General features: G+C 40.2%; 1 protein-coding gene across 1 annotated transcript; it reads right to left on the reverse strand.

Moving 5' to 3' along the window:
* Positions 1 to 16,946: 16,946 nt before the first annotated feature.
* Positions 16,947 to 22,836, reverse strand: caap1 (caspase activity and apoptosis inhibitor 1). Its single transcript, XM_075450733.1, has 6 exons — positions 22,639 to 22,836; positions 19,079 to 19,270; positions 18,526 to 18,610; positions 18,380 to 18,437; positions 18,220 to 18,287; positions 16,947 to 18,096 (listed from the first exon to the last, which is right to left on the reverse strand). Exons 1-6 carry the CDS (start codon positions 22,741 to 22,743, stop codon positions 17,630 to 17,632), a joined length of 975 nt encoding a protein of 324 aa, XP_075306848.1. The 5' UTR covers positions 22,744 to 22,836; the 3' UTR covers positions 16,947 to 17,629.
* Between the last annotated feature and the right edge of the window lie 4,878 nt (positions 22,837 to 27,714).

The following is a 27,714-nucleotide window of genomic DNA, read 5'->3' on the forward strand; positions in this document are numbered from 1 at the left end:
GAATGAAACACCTTCTTTTTGCGGCGACATCAATGTACTACATGCTTCTCTGCTGGAAACGGTGGTTATTTTCTCATCAGTTCTTCTGCCACGTTTTGAAGGAATACAATCAAGGTCGGGTCTACGGTGAGGTACTTGAAAATGGACATTTGCAATGTGAAATTTATGGAGTGACACAAGATAAACAACTTTCCAATCAATGAGAAATAACAGAAATATTTAGGAATTAAAATGTTCAAACTGAAGAATAATAATATGGATTGAATTCACCGCAGCGCAATTATGTTAACCAATAACATTCATCCACTATCTTTTTGATAGACTTGGAATCGTAGGCAGAAAGAACAGAATTTCTACGTAACTTTAATTAATTTGAGTCTTAAATCATGAACTTAGCAGAAGTCATTTGACGACTCACTGACTTTCTTTTCCTTTCTTTTCTTTTTTTTTTGCTCTTTGCTGACCGATGATGAAAAGGAGGAAAAAAGTCTATTTACAATTGAAAACAATTGAGAAGCACTGCAAAGATAGAGTGGACCTTGGCTTAAAGCATGTACAGCTAATGGATGGATGTCTACAAATGTACCAAAATAAGTGAATCGGACTGAAATCAAAATCTGCAATCGGCAGTTCCACTATGCTGATAATTGGAGTCAATAACTGCCTTTAAACGTGTCTGTCCCACACTAAAAAACATACTGCATGCTCATTTTATACACCGTCTCATATTATCTAGTTATTCTAAAATATTTCCTGTTATGCTGCCAACTTAAGGTGATAATATATGATGTCTTTATTCCATAATGGACCCATCGCCACTAACAGATGTAGTCAATTAATTATGAGGGTCAAAAATATCCACTTGCTGTGATGATTTGTGTGTCCTTTTAATAGCTGTGGATAATTATGCAAACGTGCGGATTACTTTGTCAAGCTCTGCTTTTGGTTTCCTACGAAAGAGTCTTGTAAGAATCTTCGATCATTCTTGTAAACAATAAACACACTAAACACAGAGTCACATGTGCAACAGTAACTCTTAAAATCACAGTGAACATCTTATCTATGAAGGATAGCGAGCTAACAACGAAAATTAAATATGAGAAACCTTTGGTTGACAATTCTTAAGTTTTGATGGAGAAACTTTAAATTTGTTAAACAGCAACTTGTGAGAAGATTAGGAAAACAAAAAAAATCTCTTGGTCCTTTACTGATATTCCGATGTGAGAACACATCAGACAGATTGTGGACCAAGTAATTTGGCTATTTCAAAAAAAAACTTTCCAATCCCTCGGCAGATCCTCCTGGCAAACATCCCTGCTTTATAACTCCATTTGGGTTTACACAAGCCTCTTTTTTGTTGCCCAATTCATGGCAGCCAATAAAGGCCATTACGCAGCCGTTTAAAGTGACAAAGCATGTGATGTGAACAAGAAGCAGGGAAGCCATTATTGCCACCCAGGCCCCAGCTGCGGTGCCAAATCCAGCTGGTACCCGCTGCTTCCCCGTATTGCCCCCACGGCGACTTTAAGTCCACCGAGTAACACATGAGTCTCACTACCATCCTGGAATACCACTGAACCTCATCAGGATTTAATGAGGTGACAATGCATTGTATCAAAAGCTAGTGGGGGGTCTACGACTGCCTTCCACTCTTCCCTCATTAAAACACTTTTAATGGGCTCTGAGGAGGGCGAACCTCCTCTCGTTGGCCTAATGCTTGTTCAGGTTGTCAAGGAAAATTATCTTTGTTTGAGGACTAACTCGCCATTCAGCAATGAAATATTGATTCAGGAAAACTTCAAGGGAGTAACTGTCTGGCACTCATATAATGGCGACGTACAGGCTGACGGCTTTCAGTGACTCAAAGACGAGACTTGAGTTTAGGGACTTTATTGTTAGGTGTGAAGCAACACTGGAAGTGGTTGGAAAGAATGTACTGACATTTAACAACTGACATCCCTTCACCACCACCCTGAAAAGTAACATTAACAGCACAGTCAGTTTTCATTAGAAACAAGCAGCTAGACTCAGACAAGGTGTGGCTATATCAGGAGGGACTTTGCTGGCATGCTGTTGACATTTTCCAACACCAAAATGTTTAGCAAAGAGTTGAGATCAATTAAAATATGATCTATATTACAGAACCACGCGCTTAAAAAGCATCAGCCAGCGGCATACATTCAAGTTTATCTTCATTATCTGCTTTGCACTTTTTAAGTTCCTGCCTCAAAAACAAGCCTCAAGCCAAACAAGATGAATATATTCTCCATTTAGTGTGACAGTTCATGATAATCTATGCACAGCCATGAGCCCTGGCTCTATTGTTTTAGGTTGCTTTTCTTTTTTTTTTGTTCTTTTGTAATAAACAACTAATTACATTATCCAGCACATTAGAATAGCTTTGCATTTTAGAAAAGGGCAAACGACTTGTATAGTGCAAAATGCAATCTGCTAGTTTATGTGTCATTGTAATGGTGCGAGAGGAGAGACGGAAGCTCTGAAAATTAAAGACAGGGCTAAATGATATGTTAATTAGTATGACAGTAATTGCGTATTTACTCAGTAAATCGGTGCAGATGCTTCAAAGTAGATAACAGGCCAACATGTCCTTGAGGTGGTGCAATTTACATAAAATAGGCTTTCGTTTTCGTTTTTCATTTGGTCAGACTCTTTATCGAGGATCACAGCACAGCACAGCACAGCACAGCACAGCACAGCACAGCACAGCACAGCACAGCCGGGGTTGCGATGAGTCATACAACCAGTAATACAACCAATAACTTTCAAGGAATTGAGTGAAAGTGAAGTCAAAACCTGTAGCCACAGTATGTAGTGACTGACCAATGCATAAATAAAAAAGGGAGGGAGATACATCTAAAAATGTACTAAATTAAGTCAAATTACCCAAAATAAAGAAAATAACAAATCTATGATTTTACGTTACGTTACTCTAAATAGTAAATGCCATGTTTTCACCCAGTGAATTATCAAGGCCCAGAAAACAACAGGAGCACATGCATCCAAACAGTTTGTTCAGTTTCCCAAAGAACAAAAAAAACTGCTGCTATTCGTGGCAACTTCCGCCCATAAACTGACCACTACAGCAACTAAACATGGCAACTTGCGCGATTCAACCAGTTACTGACATCTCAACAAGACCTGCAAATAAACTCGGGCGCAACACTGCAGCAACATCAACAACTAATCGCAACAACCGTGACCACAGTAATGACAACCACAGTCCACCTCTGATCTGTTTCAGAGGTGGACTGTGTCAGACTTTACATGAAAGCATTTGCTGCGTGAAGAAGCCGACGTCAGAGACTGAACCGCTTAACTTGTGGCTGACAGACAAGTGGTAGAGTAAATGGCACTTGCTGTGTTAACACGCAAGTATCGCTGTAGAATGTATCGCTCAGTGATAATGTTTCCTTTGATAACATGTGTGAGCAGAAGGAGAGGTGAAATGAAAGGCAGCAAGCCCACATTTCTAAAATACAGACCAACATGTTGAAGATAACAGCTCAGGGGTGAGTGAAGCAAGAGGATACAAGCAAGCTATTCTGGTCTTCGTTTTTAAACACAATTTAATGTATTGAGCACTAATTCTCATGCTATGCATATTCCCACATTGCCTGCATTTCACTTATTAAATAGCTGTTTCAAATGATGAGTAACTTGCTTTTGTATGCGTGCAGTGACTTATTATTTTTTAAATGCATCAGTATTACAAATGGATGAGCAGTATGAACTCTGAAAAAATGAAAGCACCATTATCAGTTGACCTGAACCGGCTTTAAAAGGAAAGAGAATGCAAGGACTTAAGGACTTAGGAATTTATACTGCTGTTCCTTTTTGTGTCACTCTATAAGAAAAAAAATATATAAATATCAGAGAAGATGACCTATGACCTCTATTGCTCATGATTCTGGTGACAGAAAAGGACACAAAAGCGCCACAGTGGGGACTGACCCTTCAAACCACTCGATCAAAAAAAGCCTAGGAACAAAGTTTAAGGGTGTGCTCTTTTGCCTTTTTGTTTAAATAAATTCACATCTATCTTGTGTGGTGTGCTCGGTGAAATTGAGAGACAAACCTGAAATCCCTGAATGATTTTTCTGTGGTGCGAGGGGAAGTCATAACTCTTCAAAACAGCAGTTATCCCAGGCAATCTATAAACATACATCATCCTGTAACAACACATTCATCACAGAATGGCAAGAAAAAGAGCTGAGGAAGGGAAGGTCTGCGTAATACCTCTGATTGAATCTCCGGAAGACGGCACAAAAGTTACACTCTTCAAGCAAAATCGTTTCTTCTTGGCAAATTAGAGTGGGCAGGTGCTATTATTCTCGCATGAACTCGTTGGCTTTGAGAAAGAAATTCATCTTTTCAGAAATGGAAGAGAGCAAATCACTGTGAAGTTATTCAATCTCCACCTAGCGATTCAAGTAAAATTACCTTTTTTGCTTTGCATGCAACCACTGGGCTTCGGGTGGCATTTAGAACAATGATAGTGACAATCAAAAAAAGAAGTCGTGCTGGTTCAGAGCACCCAGAGACTGCAACTTTATGGACTTTGTGACTGCTCAAATTTCGGTTTAAAGCTTCATTTACCCCTTTGATGAATAACCTATTGCTCTACTTGCAAGGACATCGCCTAAGCTTCACCCTTGCGACTTGCAATATTTCCACCAACACCTTGACATTTTTTAACTGACCCTTTCCTGCAAAACTACGACTGAATGCTGCTGCAATGTGAATAAATGAGCAAACATACGCTCATCTTGTGCCACCTCACACAGCGTACAGTTCTGAACTCAATTTCACACTCCACTGCCTTCTCAGACAATTTAGACAGGCTGATGCCAACGGCAGAAAGTGAAGAGACAATGCATTTATTTATCGACTCTTTGGCAGAGGGGAGGATTTCTAAGACTCTGCGTGTGTGTGTGTGTGTGCGTCAGAGGAGGGAGCACGTATGTGTGCATGTGCCACTGCACCTACTGTATATATGACAGAGACACATTGGAGGGAAGCAAGAGAAATGCAATTCAACCCCAAAGAGAAGCAGAGGGAGCATGGGAGAGAGGAAGAGCAAGACAACAGGCATATCCAGGGGAATTGTTTTCTTAGTCACTCAACCGGTGTTTGTCCCAGCACTCTTGCAATGTGTCTGAGGAGGGCATAAAACAGTTCACGTCCTACGAGGAGCAGTCTCCACAGCAAAAATGCTGACAAATAAAAATGACTCCAAACACAACTAAGCCAGTTGTCACCGTAAATCCACACAAATCTCTGTGCTCCATGCACTCTAGTAAATGCACTCAAGTTAGACATTTACACGCTGCACACCACTGTACCTTAAAGTCACTTCCGAGAGATGTTACAGGATGAATAAACTGATATTTTAAAACTCACTCTGTATAGAAGAAATACTAAGAGTTCACAGTTCATTTGATACATGCACCCACAACACCAAACCCGATGTGTTGCAAAATGTGATGCCACCTCACTGTAAACTGTGTACACAAATATACAATAGTTGCTGAAGTTTTATATGGCTCAGACATGACTGTAAAACTGCCAACAGATGCTTTTAATATACTATAAATTTAGTACTGTAATTTTATGCCTTTTGGGCATCTGGAATCTTTCACAGAATGCAGTAATGTGCTCTTTTCGGACGTTGGAGGTTGAAATGGGCCTATTTCTCGACGTGGAGCGGCTGCTTTACAAACTATGGGATCCGTTTGTGGCTCATCTTTGGGCTGCCTCTGCTAGTTGCAGGTTTACATGGCGCCACATCACTGTAGTCACAGTAATGTCAAGTATTTTCAGTTAAGTCTCCGAGCATTACAGCTTTCACCCGACTAACACGCTTCGCAATAGGCGTAGGCGTCCCAGACAGCAGCTCCACCTTGGAAGTTATCTTAAAGAAAACAGAGCACATGGCTAATTATCATACCGACATAGACAGCTCAGAGTGGTGAAAAAAGGCTTTTTATAAGGCTCTGGACGAGCTCATTCGTGCGACCTCTGAACCCCTATGTCTCAGTTCATATTCGCACACGTTATTCATTTAAACTCAAAACAATTTTTTTTTCAACAAATGACTAAAGAAAGGTTTAAACAGATATTAAGCAGGGTAAACACACCTGTATTTAGCGGAAGTGATTAGGCAATCTCTACACCCAGCCTCCCATGGCTGTTACATAATCCACTTGTCTGTGTTTACATTCACTGCCGTGTACTTTACTTTTTTACACCTTTCTTTGGTTGCGGCTCTTTTACCGGATTTTTTACCTCTGCTCATATGGACTCACAACTTCCTTCCTTCCGTTGTCGCCGAGCAACCAGTGTTTCCTTCTCTCTTAATGCAGTTGCTTCTTTATACCATTTTCCAAATTTTGCTAAGTTTTCTGTAAAAACTGTTTTAAGTTAGACTCTGGTAATCATAGTACACACCAAAGCATTAATAGGCCATTCATGTTTGCTCCTTACTTGTTTTTTTCTATTATTACCCACATAAAACTATTATGTCACTGATTGTAAAGGGTTACTGGGAAGTCTTCAGCTGTTACTGCATTTACATTTCTGTTCAACTGCTTTTGTTTGAAGTGAAAATTTCAAGAGATATTTACTGAACACTGGCTTGTTATTATTGTGGCCATTTAATAGTTCTCTGCTGAGTTTGTTTTAGTTATATTTTGCTAAAATATGCTGGAAATCTATGGTAATTTGCTGTACATTAAATAAACTATTGGGAATGAAGCAACAGAATAGCAAATAACAACTGAGATCATTTTTATTGCCTGGTTACGGTAAGAGGGTGTGGCTTTGAAAAAAAGGGGAAAACCCCTCCTGTTACAAGTAAAGAGTGCTCCCAGTCGGTGTTTTTGTCCTTGTTTTTACAGGATCTGAAAACTCAGCTCAGCCACGCCTTCAAACTAATCTTTTTCTTCATATATCAGCTGCACACACTTTGCAAAGTTACATCAAGGACAAAGGCTTTAAGCTGGCTGTGGGAAAATAAAGTGTGTTACCCAAGACGAATTTTTGCCTGAAAATTATTCAAAGCACAGCCGTGTATAAAGTACCCAAGCCACTCCGCTAGTAGAACTGGGGGTTCAGGTCCACTGAGCAGTTTCTTATCACAATGACTTTGGGTAATTGACTTAGACATATCAAATAAACTTTTCACAGAATTCACAAGTAAGCAGGTATGACATTCTAATGGGCTTGTTCATTAAGTCTTCCGGCAGGGGGTAATGTGTTTGAAATTAATGTGACATTTTTCAACTCCAAAGATTCTCAGTCTTCAGTTGCTTCTCATCTAATGCGTTATTTTGTGGTAATTCATGCACAGTTGTGATCTTATAAAAAGCTGTGTTTTCTAAGCTGTTGGAATCCGAGATCTTACACTGAACAACACGTGCTCTTGTAAAAGGGAAACAGAGTGCCAGTGGGGCATAAAGGGGAATCTGATTTGATCTGCAAGTTCTCACTGCAAGAGGAGTCGCCGGGTCAAACAGTCTTCCACTCTGCGGCTGCCTCTTTTAAAGACCACTCTGTGAAGAATAATACGTAGACATTTCCACTTTGATTGAAGATGTCCAACCATTTTCAACAAAATATGTAGCAGCTGTGACAAGGACGGATTCTCCAGCATGTCAATCTGAATTTAAAAACAGTCCGAAAACCAGCAGCTGTCACAGTTGGAATATGTTACTGGGTTTTTTAAAAGGCAAGGTTGCAAAGACGCATACAGTTGTGTGACAAAGAAAGCGCACCCTCTGTCAGTTCTCACGTTTTTACATGTTTGGACATGATTTTAAAAAATCTCCTGTTCCATACCAGGTCTTCGGTAAAAAAAACATTTCAGATGAAAAATCACACTGTGTCATTATCCATTCATCTAAAAACTGAGCCAAATTGCAGAGGCTGCGTGTGGAAAAAGTAAAAACACCCCATAAATTCGCAAGCCTCTAGAACCACTTTTGGCAGCATGAATTGAAGTAATCGTTGTCTGTATGATGTTATCAGCTCCTCACATTATTGTGTGTGTGTGAGTGTGTGTGTGTGTGTGTGTGTGTGTGTGGGGGGGGGGTTACAGTGTAGCTTGAGTTAATTGAGGTTTGCAGGCTTTTTTCTATGCACAGCTCTCTTTGCACGACCCAGTTTCAATCAAGCTTTAGCTGTCAGACAGATGGCCTCACATCTGGTTCAAGGTGTCCAGGTCCTGTGGCTGCATAACAAGCCCAAATCATCAGCCCTCCACCTCCGTGCTCGACTGTTTGTATGGGATGTTTGTACTAATATGCACTACTATTTTTGGTGCTGTGCAATATGACCTTTATTTAGCATGCTAACTGAGGCCTGTAGAGTCTGACATGTAGACTCGACAGGAACCCATTTGCAGTTTCTCTGAGAATATGTCCTGATACATGAAACCATAGACTTGAATTACACTTGTCTTTTTCACATGACTATATGTGGGCTGCTATAATTCAGGAAAGAGTAGTATCACTAAATTTGTGGTTTGAGCAGCACAACTGTGTCAGTGTCCTCTTTTTCCAGAAGAGTTACTTACACCGTCTGTCCGAGTGTGATACATGGTTACGCATACTGTGTTACAAAAACTAGCAAAACTGGAAGGGTGGAGAGTGGGATAACGACTTCAACTGAAGAAGATTAATGTTTTTTCCCCTACAAAATATAGGGGTTAGTCTCCCTCAGTTGAGTTTTATTCAATGTTCTGCACTATTATCATCATTTCCCAGTAAGCAGAAGCTCCTCAGATACTCCCCAGAGTGCGACATTGAGCTGTTTTAGTGCCTTTGCCGTGTTACCATGGAAACCTTTCCATGGCATAGCCCATTACAGAGGTAGACACTTACACATCACTTTGGAAAAGCTCTCAGGGAAGACTTCAACCCCATTATAAAAAAACACAGCAAATGTCTTCTGCTCAAACATCAAATCGGAGTCTTGCATTTTCTGCACAAGCATATTTGAGACATTGGTGGAATCTTCAGGCAGAACTAAGTCCTTTCCAGATAGTTTTCCAGTAAAAGACTTTGTTTGGGGTTTGGCAGTTTTTGGATGAGGCGAATGCTGCTGGCCAAAAAACTCCCAGGAACCCAGAAACGTTAAAAACAACTAGACTGCATTCAGCTTTTAACACAGAAGGAGAACACACCACATAATGAAATGCACTACTGTAATTATCTCTTAACTGCTGACTCATTTCATCAAGCAAAAATTGAAAATAACAAACAGCCCCCTAGCAGCTCCGCGCCTCGGCGTCTGAGCCCTCCATCACCTAAATGAAGACCTTGATGAGGTTAAGTACAACAGGAGCCGCTGCCCGACTGTTGTACACATTCAGCTGTGGGGGAGCCAATTTTCTGGAGGCCTGCTTGGTTTTGATTAAGTCACATTTTATTACAGCGTCGCTGCACCCATGTAATGAGTCTGGTTTAAGGGTGATAAAGCTTTGATGAAACATTCAACATAGCGGTTATGACTTTTCAGATAACTAAAATAAATAAAGAAGCCTTTATTGAATGCTGAGTCTGAGTCTTAGTGGCAGGATGTTCTTTGTTTGCCTCCAGGGAGTGGAGAATACAGAGATAGGGTGGGTGTCTTTTGGCCCTGGCTGCAAATATTAAACCTGCTCTGATCGTTCGTGTACTGCAACACAACCCGCACGTCTTAAGGCACCGTCATCATTCATATCCAGAGTGCTGATTGCTCTTTTATGACATATCATTACTTCTGTGACTAATGACTCACCTAGCAATAGGTTGAGGTGAGGCTATCAATACTGGGGAGCCCTATAATTGGTGAGCTTTTGCTGTGAATACAGGATAACTTGTGATGGATCCTTTGGTTTTAAGATGTTGATTTCTGAAGTGACTTATCACTTCTATATGACCTTTAATTGCACAAAGTGGTAGTCAATTCATCTTAGGAAGAAAAATTGCACAAAAGCTGCATTCCCCGCTTTTGATTAGTTTGGGTTGGACCTGATTAAAGTAATTGGCAAATGTTAATTACTGTTCGAATCACTTCAAACTCACCTTGATTAATTCCAGAGTATCAAGTATGCTGAACTATTTAGCCCAAAAAACAAATAGTCCATTGCCTGAACTCACTCACACACACATATCACATTGACAACTTTGCTCATCAACATTGCACCAGATGGATGTATTTTTTTTATTTGCAATAAATACATATGCCAACATCATTACAGCAGTTCCAATGGGTATCAACAAATGAATGACTCTGTGGAGCCACTCTGACTGCTTCAGGCCAGCTGTGCACATCCCGGGGAGCTGGATCTGATCCAGAGGCTTCAGGTGCTCAACCTCAAAGATAAACAGCCACGTCTCACTTCAAACTGTCCTACTTACACCTGTTTCTGTCCATGAACATAACAGCAAAGACATTTTAACATCTGTTCCAAAATCCATTAGTGAATCTGGACAGATAGTGACCTCAATTTCAGTGACACAATTTGAGATGTGCAATCGCCATGGTAATGAAGGGCATGCTGAATACACAAGAACTATTATATTTCTGTTTTTCAACAGCTCCACTGGAAATACATTCTCCTGATTTGGAGTATTATAAAAGCTAGATACACCAATGCTTTAGAATCACATTGATTGAGTCATTGCTGCCTTCAAAAACATTTACTCATAATCACAGCAGAGGTAAGCTATCAGTTCTAAATAGATGCATTCTTTGTAATCAGTTGTCTTAAAAATGGAACAGAAAATAGCACTTTGTACATGGGATCAGATGACGAAGAGATGAGTATGGATGTTTGAACTTGAAAATGTGTTTTGGGGCTTAGCTTCTTTGTGGCCCCATTTATTGGCTTGAGTGACTTGAACAACAGCATCGTGTTTGACTTGTTACCTAGCCTAGAAATCTAGACGCCCCTAGCGGCCGCAAATGGAATTTGCTCCGGGGCTGTACAGCTTTTTGCTGTACGGGTCTGGCTTGCTAGGCTACTTGTTACCTTCAAAAACTCCAGAACTTAAAGGAGGTTTTATCAGATATCCTGGAAGTTATTGTCAGTCTCTATGAATTTAGAATTTTGAACCAACTCTTGTATATAAATCATGGCTTTCCTCAAGAGAATTAATGTTTTGTTGTAAAAAAAAAAATCTTTTATAAGATATCCTGGAAGTTATTGTCAGTCTCTATGAATTTAGAATTTTGAACCAACTCTTGTATATAAATCATGGCTTTCCCCAAGATAATTAATGTTTCGTTGTAAAAAAACAAACAAATGTCAGAACCATTAAATCAAGGGACAAGATGGAAGTCCTGATGTAAAGATGGCCAGAAACTCAAAAAGCAATATACACCTCTCCTGAGATTCCCTTTGACAATTACTTATGTAATACAATGGCTTGCCAGCTGGTGCTGGGAAGAAATTTGACAGTTTTATCACAGCATTGACAAAAGTACTTTACTTGGCTCAGTCCTTTTGTTCTTCTGTGGCAAATAAATCATCCAAATAAAGAAATAAAAATAAAAAAATGGCACCTCGGCAGCATTTGACAGTCCAGTGCCTTCCAATAATAGTACAAATGGCGTAGTCTTCACCTTGAATCATAAAAGGTTCAAGTTAGCAGGGCTGTGTGTCGTTATCCATCATCCGTCTCGGGGATATTTTGGTGGTCTATCGATGTTCATAGCACTGCAGGGAGTAAAGCCATACGACTGTTTAAACATCAGCCTCACAGAAGGTGCGATTAGTTTCAGGAAAGTAGATATAAAATCACTCCAGTTTTTTTCCCCACAATCTAAGGTCCTTTTGAGCATTTTCAAGGTGAGTTTTTAAGCTTTTCCCATAACTTATTGAACATTACATGTTCTTAAACAGAACATTTGGAAATATATGTGTATATATGTATTGCATATTTCAAAACTCAACATGATCTTTTCAATTCCTTGTGCCATGGAATCGGATGTAATTGTGCTATATATAATATAATATATAATATAACATATATATATGGATTAGAAGAGCAATAGTAGCTGGGGGCCCATCAGGGGGAGCACTTAGGGTAAACAGGCTCTTGGGGGAAGCAAGGAAGAAATCCAGTATTTAAGTGAAGGGTGTGGCCTGTGTGAGCCTTTCAAAACCAGGTGGCCATTTCATGTTAGTTGGCCTGTATGGCCTTGTATTTGCTGGCATTCTTAGTGACTGTAGAACTGTTTAGGTGGGTTTGTCTGCTGAATCTGCGAGTGTGTCTTGTCCTGCCTCCACCTCTGACACCCTCTTCTATTTCTACCCCTTATCTGAACCAGGGTTTGTATCCCCACCCCGCTATGACTGGTGAGCAGTTGGTGAGAGGCTGGTTGGGGTAGCTGATAGTAATGCTGCTTGTGGAAGAAAAGATGGTTGTTGTGGTGTGAGGAGCAGTGATGGCTGGCATTATGGGGGTGACTCTGGGACGCCAGTGATCACTGTCTAGCCTCCTGGAGGTGTCGTGGGCCCAACTAGACGAAATACTGATGAAAGAAGGTTCCCACCTGATGACCCCAATGACATGTTGGTCAGCACTGCTCACTGGTCTATATAGGGAGTATAGGGATCAGGGGGTTCTTCGTTTGGTACTGAGCCAGTATGAGAAGGTTAATTGTTGAATTAAGGGAATTATTCACAGAGTCTGGTCCATTTCACAAGTTTCTTGTGTTTACTTCGAATATATATTCGAAGTAAATATAGAAGTATATATATATTACATATTTCATATATAAATGAAGGGCAAGCACAAGAAAGTTTGAAAATATGTCACTTACTGTATCTTAAAGTATACTTTGAAACCTTTATTCTAACTTTTCTGGGCTGAAGTTACTAAAAATGTGAAATATCTCGTATTCTGCCAGTTCCTTAAATCGTAGATACAGATCACAATAAAGCCATACTGGCAGACATATAGAGGCAGTGAAACCTACTGATTCTGCAAATCATTCAAGCGGTTTCTATTTCTTTATCTAAAAAGCAAATGATCCGATCAGGTAGTGATTGATGACATAAGCAATGCCGTTACAGTTTGAGCAGTTTTAAGCACTTTATCTGAAATTCGTGCACTTTTCCAACACTGAAAACAAAAGCAACATTTTCATTATTTCAGGTTTTTCATTTTCTCCAGAATTTCTTTTCCATATAAAGATATGATGTGGATGCACAGACATACAAAACCCTTAGATCCAAATCTGAGCCAGTGCAAGATTTCACGATTTCATGTTCACTAATTGTGGACTTATCGTGGATTAATGAACATGGTAAAACACACAATTGCACAACTGCAATATTTGTGAGAAAACATTTAAAAAAAAAAAAGACACACCAAGGACTGAGCTTTTTGATCGAGTGGCAGCTGCTGTTGTGGTGGGAGTTGGCTTTGATGTAATACTGGGGTTTTTAATTTGATTATGCTGATTTGATTGTGCGAGGTCATCCATCCTGCCTGGTGTCTCTCGATATCCTTCAAAAGCATTTTGCTTTATTGGCTCACTGGTCCACCCAGCAGAACTTCAATGGTCGTTTGATGGTATTAATGCACCATTTGAATGCAGACCCTGAAGTTGAAGGGGGGAAACCCACGCAGGGGGAGCACGGCATGGAATCTGAAAGTCAGATATCAGAAAAGTCAGTGGAGGGGAATTTGCTCCAAACGCAGATGCTACACTGGAGTGGAGTATCAAATGTTCAAATTTCTTTCTGGAATTTTTGAGTATGACTGAAAAAAGAAAGCCCTCCTATGTCAAATAGTACCAAAGTTAAAATAACCCACTTTCCTTTATTTAAGGAGAATTCTGCCAAACTTATTCCCCTTTGAGAAAAAGCCAAGCATTTATGTGCACAAATGAAGGGAATGGTGAACAGATGTGCAGCACACCTGCTATCAAACAGCTTCCTCTCCATTCAAAAACTGAAGATTCTAATGGCAACAGATGGATGCATTTTTCCAAGACCAACATACCTCCAGGGAGCCTTCACTTATACTACATACATCCATCTATCCCTGAAAAATCTTAACACCAGAAAGGCGAGAAATAAACACAAATGTTTTATATTGGGTAGCATATTTCAAACTGTCCTAAAGACAAAACAGTCAAATATTGATGAAAATCATCACTGAATTAAACATTTAATCAAAACAAAGGACAAGTAACATTAAACATCTCTTCTGCTTTGGCAAGAAAATCTGTTTTGTCTGCAACTTGAAGAAAATGAAATGTGTCCGATGAGTCATTGCTTGAGGAAATCAATTCGTTTAGTCATACAGAGGTGCTAAGTTATTTATTGCCTGTCAGCATGCGCTGTTGGTTCAATTTAATTTCTAGCTGCAGAAAAGAACAGAGATTGTATGGAGGAAATTTGAAGAGAATTACTCCTCTTATGCAAACAGGATGTGTTCCTGAAGATAAGTGGCATCAACACTTTTCTGTGCTGTGGTAGAACAGTATTTCTCTGTCGTACCACTTTCTTTCTACTACATTCAAAACAAATTCAAGCCAACAAAATGGGAGCACGAGAAAGAGCAATGTACCCAAATCCAGAAAAATCCCAACACAAACCCCAGAGATTTGCATAGAAAAACAAAAAACATTGAACCCAACGCAAAGCTGCAACTCATTCGTACATTCAAAAATGCATGAAACTCATGCACTTAACAAAGCGGAGATGATCCGAATTATAAAGAGCCTCAGCTGTCACCTGTCACCATTCAGATGTGATATTGGCACTGGTACAGTAGCTGTGCTTTAACGTGACATAAACATGCCAGAGTACCGCAGATATCACGTTGAATACAGCTGACAGACGATTCCAAATGTTAACGTTTGCAATATCAAGCAACCAATAAACATGCTCCCACACCTACAGTAACATCAGATACATGCACTCCAGAAAATACAGTTCTTGAGATTGTTATTTTGTAATGGAGTTTCAGTTATACTGCTGTATCTCTTGGTTTATATTTGTCCTACTTTGTAGTACATGTCAATCAAGCAGAGTTATGTGAATCAGGAAGCATTTGTAAAAAACCCTGGATGGAATGTGGCTATTATATCATCAAAAACATAACCAAGTATAGTTATAACTACTATACTGTTATATGAAATAGTATAATAAACAAAGAGGTAAGGATTCAAGTTATAAACAGACATCAAGTGCATTAATGCCAGCAGAGGAGCTTTAGTGCGACTTGGCTTTGATTCTATAAAGCTGGTGAATTCTATTGGAGGGCCCTCAATGCAGGGGTCAAAGGTTCATGGTTTTTTCCTTTAATTTGTCCCCCGTCTGTAATTAGCTTGATCTCTGCTGGCTACAACATCTAAAAAGTAAAAAATCCTCCTTAAATGTATTAAGAAGTGCTGCTGCAATTTACAGAATCGATACTTCTTGCTTGACAAGTACATTGTTAGAACTATCGCCACACACCTTTACATTGCTCGTATTTGAATGCCTGACTAGTTTTCTTCCTGGTAAAACTTACTGCTTTCATTTATCTAAAGCATCTAAACATTTTAGCAACGTAGCCACAGAAAGCCTGTCAACTGAGACTGGGGCGCATCCATTCTGCACATCACAGTAAGTGTGGTCATGATAGGACATGAATGATACCTGTTTTTTTAAAGCTAAAAAGTAAGAGGTACAAATTATTCATACCCTTCAGGACGATGAATGTCTGTGCAAACTTCAAGAGAAATCCCAAACTGACACCCCTGTTTGTTAAACTCACCTCTCCCACGCTGCAGGTTTATATTGTCTGACATTTGCAGCGTTGTGCAGTAAGACCGGCCTCACTCACTACTTGTGCTCATGCTTTTTGTATTTGCTTTGGATTTTGAGTCTGAGACACATTACTCCCCATGTTTGCATTTTCATTTCATTACGTGTTTTGGCCACTGCAGCAAAGTGAATTATTAAATCTTATTTTCTCAAATTAGGACACACACACACACACACACACACACACACACACACAGAAATGAAGGCACAATTGCTTAAGGTTGCCTGAGGAAGTCTTGCAGATAGTTGGCGTTTCATTATCGATATAATACAATCTGTGCCAAGTCTGTCTCTGCCTACATGACTTTTATGACACGGTGGATCCCACAATATTTAGTACTCTTCTATCAAACGTGACAGGGATTACATAATGAAGAAGAAACGTTCAGATCTGAGTTGCTGCCGGAGTAAAATTAAACAAAGTTCGGAGGATTAACTGCTGTGAAAGGATTACTGGAAGGAGAGCGTTTTAAAGTCTCTAATAGCAGCCACAGTACCAAGGCTTGGTCAAAACACAATAACAGGTGCAGCTATTAACCAGATGCAACAGTGGCTTCAGCAGCTTTAGGAGGCGACCTCCGTTTGACTTTTGTAAGAGCACCATTCACGGAAGCGTCACGCCTCAATATTTTAACAAGGATCATCAGGTTCATTTGAATTCCCAAAGTATCATCTCACCTCCATCATCCCAACTTCATTCGCATGTCTCCTTTAACATCCATTTATTCTCGCATGATGAAAAAAAAAAAAACACAATTGGCATTCTAATAGCAGTAAAATGACACATAAATACTAACCAATCACCAACACCGCAAGTCTTTTAGCATGGTCACTAAAGTAGACATTTTTCTCTTTAGATCACCCAAGAGTGTGAAGGAACCTTCACACAAATGCAAAGAGAATGACACATTTAACCCTCCCACCTTAACCTCTACCATGAAATAAACCTTTTAAATGCAAATGGCTTCTTATCTCACATTTCATTGTGCTGTTTTGCACGGCGACGGCATCTAACTACACACAAACTTGTTTATCTACCACACACACACACACAAATGGCACTTTAACTGTCTACACTGAAACAAGCCCGCTTTAGAAGAAATTACAGAAAAAATATCAATGATGTCAGTTTAATTCTCGCCGATACAAAGAAATTCAGGAAGCAGTAGTCTTTACTTAGATATATATGTGAAAACAGCGAGTGTATCTATTTGGAAGCTTAGCTGCTCCGACTAAACTAACCTTTGTCAGATGCAAATGAGAGACAGAGCAGCACATGGTATTCCCACGTCTGCTTTCTGTGTCTAAATGATCCTGGAACACTGCTGCCACATGCTCTGGCTTGCAACGCTTGGTCCACATACAAAATAAGAGTTTTCTGCTCTTCTCTAACATTAACTCAATGAGAGCTGCACTGCTAAGTAACATCATTATTTAGAGAACAAGACTTTCATGCTGCCTGAGACAATTTGGTCGGTAACGTGAGCCAATAAATCGACACTTGAAGCCCTGTGCAGGTTCTGTGGCAGAGTGTGACTGCCATCTAGTGATCAGAGGGGAAAACGCATTTAAGTTTCTACATCCCAGGGAGCATTCATACTGTATGTACAGGTTTTTTTGTTTATTCTTTTGCATCAAACAGACCGTAAAATCATTCCAATATGGAGTAAAAACACGTGGTTTGAAAATACACTCATGAAACAATAAATGAGGCTTTCAAAGGTAATAAATGTTTTTAAAGTTCACCCGTGCTTGCAGACTACAAAACTAACAGAGTAAAACATGAATTAAAACAAACTAAGTGTTCTTTGTTGCAGTCGGCTTTTTCCCATCACTAGCTTTCATCAGAGCCTTTATGGCTCTTGCCCTCATTTCCAACTCCAGGAGCGCCAGCTGCTGAACCGATGGTTGACAAACTACAGGCGCTCCACTTTGAACAGGTGCGCCTTGAACAGGCAGACTGATGTCTGCAGACTGCGGCGGCCCACTCGTTTCTTTCGCTTCATCTTTGCTTGAAGTGGAAGAGACAGCTAAAATCTCACTGACGCTTTTGTCTATGTCGCTTTGAATGTCTTTCTTTGGCTCTGGATTCCCCGGCTCAGGGTCTACAGCTGAATCAGAGCTTTCCCCTCCAGCGTCGCCTACTTTGACAGCCACATCTGCAGCTTTGGCAGCCTGCTCCTCTTTAGGTCCCTCTATGTCACTATCATAAGTGTCTGCGTTTATGCTCAGGACATCACTCTCTTCGCCAGAGCCACCGCCTTCTGTAAATAAAATGACAATAAATGTTAAAGGTCCTTTAACATTTCCTTTCCTTTTAAAGGCCATTTTCAGTATGTGATGCTTGATTGAAACAAAAGACAGAGACGTTCTTCATGAGTATTTACCTTGCTTAGGGTCCTCGTTTTTTTCTGTTTCTTTAGGGCACGATGTCGAGTCGATGTTATTGTCTTGCCTAAACGAAGGGGGGAAAAATAAATACCTAAAGGATGAAAACTATCTCTGAATCTAAATTTTGCCTGGATATTTACCCGACCGAAAACTCACTGGCTCTCCAAGGTCGCCTCTGGGTTTTCACTGCCGTGTCCGGGTGACAGTTCTTCCCCTTTAAGTTAGAGAAAAAACACGTTTTAAACACACGTGCTCCAAAAGGCTGCTTTGAAAATTTGTCAAACCAGCCTTAAAAACTTTACCTGCTAAAACCTGCATCAGGTGTTTCTCGGAGAACGGCTCCAGTTGCTCCCAGCAAAGCGTTTTGATTTCCTCTAAACTACAGTCCTGTGAACGATAATGTCTTTAAAGAATGCCTTCCAAGCCAAACAGAAGAGTTCGCCTTTAATCAAAACTAGAAGCAACCAAGCTCCACTGCGTTTCTATAGCTCAGCACCTGAACAGACAATATGGAAAAACCCAGAACTGATGTTTTTAACTGAAGCAAAGTTTTGAAATGCTGTGGGAAAGGGCAAAATAGGTCTCCTTTTCTCAACTTCACATGAAAAACAACAACATAATAGTATAAGCCTGCAAAATCTTTCCAAGAGATGAACACCATTTCCCTGAAGAACAGTCATGCGTCTTCCAGTTTATTTTTGAAGAGAACAACCCAATGCAGAAAATAATCTAAACGAAACCACAAAGCAATATAAGGCAGATATCATCTGGCATTGTTGTAAGTTAGTCAAGTGCCAGGCATTCGTGATAAGATGCTGGCATTTCAGACATAAAGTCCACATGCTCACAAATCACCTTGAGTTCATCAGGCAGCATCTTCTGCAGCTTCTTCTCCCCTAACACGCGGAAGCACTGCTCCAGCATCTCCTTCTTGTCACCGATGTAAGCTGTGATGGGCTTGAAGGGCAGGCCGAGGTCCAATCCTCCTTCCTCAATGTCACTGCCAATCCTGTCCAGCTCAGAGTCAGCGAGCTCATCCTTGGACTCCTTTGAGATGGAGATAAAAATTTTTTTTTAAAAAGAAGCCTTTAAGCTGCACAGCTGTTCTCACTGGATGTGATTGAAAAACAAAAATGCAAATGACTTAAATAAAAACAACAGATGCAGGGCGAGGAATGCAAATGCTTTCAGCTTTGTAAGGAACAGAAATTCACAAGCTTCACACGGCACATTCTTTAAAAACAGAACATTGGAAATCAATAGAAGAGTACAAACTCAGCTGTTTACGTGACATGGGAAGTTATGAACTCAACAAGTAACAGTAAATATCATTCTGAGGCTTCATTTTCAGACTTTGGGAGAAAAGAAGAGCAAAGAGTCCCTTTGATTCCACAAGGAAAAATATCAACTTCAGCAACTGGGGCTTCCAAAACACCAAAGTAACAATATCCATGTTGTCCATTTGTTTTCTTTTTGCTGGTTTCAGTAAGAAGGCTATTCTAATGATGTCTGAAACTTTTCAAACTGTATTACAGTGATTGTGTTGCGATGACTGATTATTTAGTTTTCATTCACCTGTATAAAAACAGATGAGAGCTCACATCACATCAATCTCAGTTTTTAATACCCTTGTTGTTTCTACTGGATTTGTTTTGACTAAAATCTCAAAAATCTGGAATTTTGTCCAAGACTTAATCATTGTGAAAAGCCTACATGTCTGGAGGATGGCGCACAAAGGAAGATTAATAAGACAATAATGAGATCACAAACAAGTGTTAGATGTGATTAAGACAGAAAAGTGGAGCTGGAGCCGGCTGAGTGGAAGACGCAAAGAATCCCGATGCCAGATACGAGGACACTCGGGATTTGGATGAATTCAGTGAGACGCTGTAGGCTCAAATGTTGAGGTAAAAGTATGAGCTGGGAAAGAGAGTTGGTTTGGGCATGTTTTTGTGGGGGAGGATGCTGACGATGGAGCCGGCAGGCAAGAGGAAACGGGAGAAGACAAAGAGGAGATTTATGGATGTGGGGAAAGCAAGTGGAGAGAGGAAGATGCATAATGGGGGACAGGAAGAGACGAAAAGCAGCGATTCGTTTTGGTGAAGTCGACAGAAACAAGTAAGAAGAAACAACACGATGTAATTACCAGGGAGTTGTAGGTTTGAACCGTTTTTCTTTTCTTACACTCAAGTACAGAGGCAATTATAGTTGACAGTATGACCATCTAAGAATATGTTTTAGAAGATATGTTTGCCTTTTACCTTATAAGGGTTATTTGCCAAGTAGGTGCATTGTATTTCAGACACAAGGCTTCATAACAGAAGATAGAAAATGAAAAAAAAAGACATGTAAAGGGGCGTTTTCATAAAAGATTCATAGTGCTTAAAATACATTTGTTCAAGTAATTCCAATAACAAGAGGAATACAGTGTCTCATTTAGTGTAAGCTCATGAACTTAGTTAAATGTCAGTCAATGTTAACATATATAAAGTACATCAAATTCCCCAAACACAGCTTAAATGGATAAAGCATTACTTGTCACAAACACAGCTTGTACTTGGAGCATGGACAAATAAATCATTTAATACTATCGGAAGTTTTTACGACTTTATTATCGGTGGGCTGTCTGAAGCCGAGTAAAGAAGGCAGCACAGAGGGCTAATCCAACGTCTTACCTTTAAAAAAAAAACAAAAAAAAAACCTTTGTCTACCATACAGAACGAGGAAACTTTCTGAAGTCAAACTGCACACAAGAACTTTTAAAGACCCAAAGCACTTGCTCTAAAGCCTGCACTATGAGGAGTCAGAACATATAACTCATCACATGATTAATGAGTCTATCCCCGACCACTCTTTACATGCACACTGAAGAGAACAGGTGGAGATGTTCCTGGCAGTCGGATCTCACTGCTCACATGCTTTAAACCTGCGTACCTATATGGTTTAGTCCTAAGAGTTTGAATAAGGTCAACTGGTTGACTTCTTGGATCTTGAAGACGCTTCAACTCTCCTCCTATAACAATTTACAGGTTAGAATGACTTAAACAACCCGACACATCAGTTCGGTGGCTCAGTGACACGTGTGACCATAACGACCCGCTACGTGTGACTGGCCTGACTGAGCATCGACACGAACTATTTGATTTTGATTTCCTGCCAGCGCTTTCCAGTTCAAATCTCCAAACATTTTCAGAAAGGTTCTTGCATCATCACCCTCGCTACGTTTCATCATACGGCAAAGAAGAGGTTCTCTGTGTCTGCCTGGAATTGAGCGTTTATAATCTGTCAGACATCAATGATCAGAGCAAGCACAGAAAAGCCCATTTGTAGGTCGGCCAGACTCTAGTGATGCTGGTAAGTGGTGTGCTTTTAACACTGTACAAGTTGTTGTGATTCTTCTTAATGATCTGCTAACATCAGAAAAAACTTGAAGTGGACACAGACACACTACTCCTACACCTCTTAAACTGCTTAATCTGCTTGGCGTGGCTTCCCCTTGGTGTAGCGATGAAAGAGTTCTGAAAAAAAAAGAAACTGTACGTTGTAAAGATGTGAGGAGGGGCTGAAAAGCTGAGGTGAAAAATAAAGAGTAGATAAAGGGTGAAGCAACTATAAGAGTGAGACATAACCTCCAAGGGCGCAATCACAGAACTGACCGCAGGTAAAAGAGTAGATGATGAGTCTGGTTCACTCTGGTGTGTCACATTGTCAGCAAGGTGCAAAGTGAGGTCAAATCAATTATCACACAATTTTAAAAGGTGAGGTTAAACATGACCTGCATGTACAATGAAACACACCTCCATCTACGCTTTTGCATTTTCACTGTAGATTCTAGTGACTGAGGTCTGCCAGAATAATGCAGCCCAATGAGTTTCAATCTCACATTTCAAATATATACATTTACCGTGCTGCACTGGGACATCAGAATTGTATTAATAAATAATTGAAGAAGTTGTTAAAACGATAGCTCAATCACCAACTTGAGTTGTCAGTGAGACAAGCTTCTCAACACTAAAGCTTCTGAGTTCTCCTCTGAAGCAGGAGAACTCAGAGGGCTTCATGTTAATGTGGACTGAAAGGAAAAGCACACTTCTTTCACTCATAACATCTCCAGCACAGTAACAACTGCTCGTTTTGTTTATTCATTTTCATCCATATTGAAAGGAAGTGTACTAGTGTTGGACATGAAAGGCCTTTCTCCGGACCCGAGCAATAAATATTCACACACAAAAAGTCTATCAACTCCATTGTTGACGTATAAGCGAGCTTCCAATCACTAACTTTCCAGGTCAAATTAGCATTACAGCTGTCCTGAAGTGGTACAAACTCTCCAGCGTTATTGCTTTATATAAACTGTTACAATTTATTGTTACTGGATTGCGATTAGTGAAGAATAGCTGGCGCCAGCATCTCACCTCCAGGCGTGACTCCAAACTCCTTCGTTTACTGCCATCTTGTCGTTCTTCAGATTGCAAGTGTTTCCTTTTCTTTTCATGGGTGCTTGATTTCTTTTTAAGCATTTTTATGTGAAACAACACTGTCCTTTTATTCGAGAAGGCGTCAAACCTGGAAGCGCAACTTTTTTTAGGTTGAAAGTCGCGGGGAAACGTGTCATTAGCAAGCGACGAAGACTTCTTCTTGGTGTGTGGTAACAGACCAACCGCCTCTTTCTTTGCTATCGCCCCCTACTGGACTCATCGTCGTTGCTTGTCTGCAGCCTAATCTACGAAGAGAGCACGACGCTGAAGTTTATGGGGGAAATTTGGGTAAAAAAAAAATTAATATAAATATGAACGAATTTATAAATGTATAAATAATTAATATAAATATAAAAATGTGATCGAGATATATGTGAGTAAAAATGAATATAAATATGAACGAATTTATAAATGTATATATAATTAATGTAAATATAAAAATGTGACACACAAATAAATTTATATATGCATATAAATATACATACATTTGTAAATATATTTTCGAGATTTTAAAATAAATATGCTGACTTTGTGTGTGCAGTCTGGCAGTCTGCATTTGTGGATCCATTTTTTGCATTTGTGGATCCATTTTTTGCATTTGTGGATCCATTTTTTGCTCTCGTGTCTAGATAGATAGATAGATAGATAGATAGATAGATAGATAGATAGATAGATAGATCAGAGCATGGGCTTTCTGTCAGAGAGGGAACAGAGCTTACTACAATGAAAAGATGTAAAGTTGGGCCGGTTTCAAACCTGCACAGTAACTGGTAAAAAAACTTTAAGTATTAAACTTCGCGTAAAGATTGTTGTACTTTGTCAGTTTGAATGTTTCACTGAAAGCATTGTTGTCCCGTTGGGTCTGAAATGGAGTGAAATCTGTTACAAAGTCATTTTGTTAATATGATGAAGGCACCATCTGCAGTCTGCAGATTCAGTCTTTATACTGTGAGCAGGGCGTTTCTGCCATCTAGTGGCCACAAATGGTATCTACGGAAAAGGTAAAGCTCGAGATATTACAAATGACTGACACTTCCGGTGGTACCTTTTAAAATAAAATCATATTAACAGACGTAATATAAAGCTATTTGATCTGATAACAGCTGAGACTTGTTTTACGTCCGAATGCAAATAAATACTGCTTAGATGAACTGAACTGTCAGATTAAAAAATGTCTTCGGAGAAGGCGAGCTGTACTTCCGGATCTGAGCGTATGACGGATTCACGATTGATGAGTTTGGTCGATCTCAAGAGGAGCTGCTGAGGTTTCATATGAATCACTTCCCGTTAGCTTTGGTACATTTGGTCTGCAGACCTGCCTGTGCTCATTTTAACATGCTATCTGTTTCACACAAACTTTACTTTGATTGTTGGTCTCTATGACGTGGAGGTTGTTTCCCCCCAGAGCCAATAAACTGCCTTTCCCCGCCCACAGATCTTTGGCCAGCTCATTGCGCTGTACATGGGTGTAAAAAAATCTCAATTCGGCCGCTTGTATTCGCGATCTCATTCTCTCGGTCACTAACCACAGCTCGTGACCATAGGTGAGGGTAGGAACTAAGGGTGGGCGATATGGGCAAAAAAATATATCTCGATATTTTTTAGGATTTTCACGATAAAGATATTTTGACGATATTTAAAAAAAAATCAAAAGTTGCGTTAAGATCACAATAAAATGAACACAAGCATGCAAGTCTAAGCACACACAGTGAAACTGCGAATGGCTCATTAAATCAGTTATGGTTCCTTTGATCGCTCTACCGTTACTTGGATAACTGTGGCAATTCTAGAGCTAATACATGCAAAACGAGCGCTGACCTTCGGGGATGCGTGCATTTATCAGACCCAAAACCCATGCGGGTTGCCTCTCGGGGTGCTGCGGCCGCTTTGGTGACTAGATAACCTCGAGCCGTTTCTCAGGCTTCTTCTCCCTCCGGAGAGGGAGCCTGAGAAACGGCTACCACATCCAAGGAAGGCAGCAGGCGCGCAAATTACCCACTCCCGACTCGGGGAGGTAGTGACGAAAAATAACAATACAGGACTCTTTCAATCCTTTAACAGGGATCAATTGAAGGGCAAGTCTGGTGCCAGCAGCCGCGGTAATTCCAGCTCCAATAGCGTATCTTAAAGTTGCTGCAGTTAAAAAGCTCGTAGTTGGATCTCGGGATCGACCCGACGGTCCGCCGCGAGGCGAGCTACTGTCTGTCCCAGCCCCTGCCTCTCGCTGTCCCAGCCCCTGCCTCTCGGCGCCCCCTCGATGCTCTTAGCTGAGTGTCCCGCGGGGTCCGAAGCGTTTACTTTGAAAAAATTAGAGTGTTCAAAGCAGGGCGTGGCGTGGCGCCGTGGTAAGGGCAGAGGACCACTGGCGCCGCACTTTATTGATTTTTGGCGATTGAAAAAAAAAAAAATACATATATATATATGTAGCCTATATCTCGATATTGCAAAATTACTCATCGTCAAAACAACATTCACGATAATTTCGCAAACGATACATATCGCCCACAGTGCCAGTGCAGAGCCCGCATCACCGATCCGCCTGTCAATCTCCTGCTCAATTCGTCCCTCACTTTGGGAAGGATCTCATTCCCGAGAGTAAGTAATTTAACGCTCTATAATTGTGTTGCTTTCCTGTATGTACAGTATAGTTACATAGCTTGTTACCACAAGAAAGGGTTTGTATCGTTAGCTATGCAGCTAATAGCATCTGCAAGCACTTATCTCTGCCAACTGGCAGGGTTGCCAACTTGGAGTGAGATTTCAGCGGGTCGGTTTGCAACACGCATCTCAGAAGTTGTTCCACAGTACAGATATATATATATATATATCTGTGTAGATATGATGTAGACACATGTATACATTTTATGAATATGCAATAGTGCAGAGTGTGGGGCCTTCCTCTAGAAAATTTAGCATTTCTTAAATGCAATTTCTCCATTCTAGTCGATTTTAGGGTGACTAGTTAGACATGGCAAATCCTAAATCCACATCTCATTCATAGCCTACATCCTCAGCTGCCCATCAAAAGACAATGTTGTTTAACAGAGAGAAACTAGTCTAGGCTGGTTCAACAAATTTCAAAGCAAAGGTGAGATGGTATATGTAGATTTTTAATGGAGTTTCATGCCATAGTCATAGATCAATTCAGAATTTAACAGAAAATGTACAAAATGACAATGCACACGGTCCCTCTTAAAAATAACTTAATATATACAATATAATATATTACAAATATCAATATATAAACTCAAATCAGAAATCAAAATATTAATAATATTAATATAAACATTAACATTCTTTAACAATTGTGACCATCAAAAAATAACCATTCATCAGGGTTGCTGATCCATTTTTTTGTTTTCCTTTTCTTGGTCTCTTTTTTTTTTCTTTTTGCCTTTTTTGTCTCTTTTTTTTTGCCTTTAATGTCCATATTCAAAGTGTCTCTCTTCAATTTCCAACTCATACAGTACAGTCCCCTCCAAAAGGCTACCAGGCACACACACACGACCAGACAGACACAGAAAGACAGACACACACCAGCAGGCACAAAAAAACCCAGAAGATATCAGTGTGTGCATATCTAATCATCACATCGTATGGAACTGTTATAGCGGGTTGTGGCAGACTCTGCGTCTTTCACTATACTTGTAGCACGGCTCTAGGTCGTTCATTTTTATGCACATAATGGAAGAGAGGGTACCATAGAGTGAAAGCCTATTTCTTGTGTTACCTTACTGATTTTGCGGCTTCTCAGTGAAGTGGCAAATTCTGCCCTTCCCCTCAGACTGAACTGGCCGCGCTCACTTGAATCGAATAAAGGGCAGATTATAGTTCTGCGTCTATCGTCTTGACGTGTTGCTTTGCTCTGGTCGCGAACCACTTTTCATGTTATGGTTCTGCAACCATATGACTCTCGCGAGTCGCGAGAACTTCGGTGGGGGGAGTGTATATATTCCGCTGACACGCTGATCCTGGTCAAAACAACAATGACGCGTCTGCAAGATACTATGGAGATGGATATGGAGTTGCTCGACCTTGAAGAAGAAAGGATTCTGCTATTGGAGTTGGCGAAAAGACGAAGGAGGAAGCGTAGGTGGTCTGTACGCCTCAGCATAAACAAAACAGTCTGTAGATAAAATAAACGGGCTTTAAGGTGTTCAGTCCTCCTACCACTAGTTGGCAAACATGTTACCCTTTCAAACAAGACCAAGCTCACGTCATTTTGTAGTCATTTTGTAGTTCACAGTGTTTTTATAAGGCAGTGCAAAAAAGCCGCGCTAGCTCAGACACGGAAGCAGTTATTCAGAGCTTTTCTGTAGAGACGTGCGAGTCGAATTTTTATTGTCAGCGAACTATTAGTGAGTTTTTAACACCATGGCTTGTAAGAAGTTGAACCGTGCGGAAGTATTGAGCATGCTATTTGCCGATTCCGACTCCGAAGGAGAGTTTTTACCTCGTGAGGAGGAGGATCGGACGAGCACTCATGCTTCCCACGGTGAAACTTCCGAAGGCAATGGTGCCAGCATGCGAAGCGACGCTGTTCTCCAAGCACACACACACACTCCAACTCATTCGGTGCCGTTATCCAACCTCAATGGAGTGGGTGGTAGAGGGGAACGCGGTCGCAGTGTCCGTAGAGGTGTTGGTCGAGGAATCAGGGGTGGGAGAAGTGGGTCTGGTATCTTATGAATAAGGTTGAACAGGTTAAAAAAAAAAAAAAATCAATTCAATGTCTTCCACTTCTTGCATGTGTTTTCCTACCCTATGGTAGCCTAATGATGACAGTATTTTACCACTTTCTCCTGTTTTATTGTTGGTTTCCTCCTTATGAATGATGGTAAAAGACAGAAAAATTAAAATAAGTTCATACATCAAGTCAATATCCACCATTTCCTGAAAAAATATAGGCAACTTTTCGCATGTGTTTTCCTACTATATGGTAATGATGATATAGTAATATTTTACTACATTATTCTGTTTTATTGTTGCTTTCCTGTTCCCTGATCATTATAG

The sequence above is a fragment of the Odontesthes bonariensis genome, chromosome 19, assembly GCF_027942865.1.
Source record: "Odontesthes bonariensis isolate fOdoBon6 chromosome 19, fOdoBon6.hap1, whole genome shotgun sequence".
In the NCBI taxonomy this organism is placed as follows: domain Eukaryota; kingdom Metazoa; phylum Chordata; class Actinopteri; order Atheriniformes; family Atherinopsidae; genus Odontesthes; species Odontesthes bonariensis.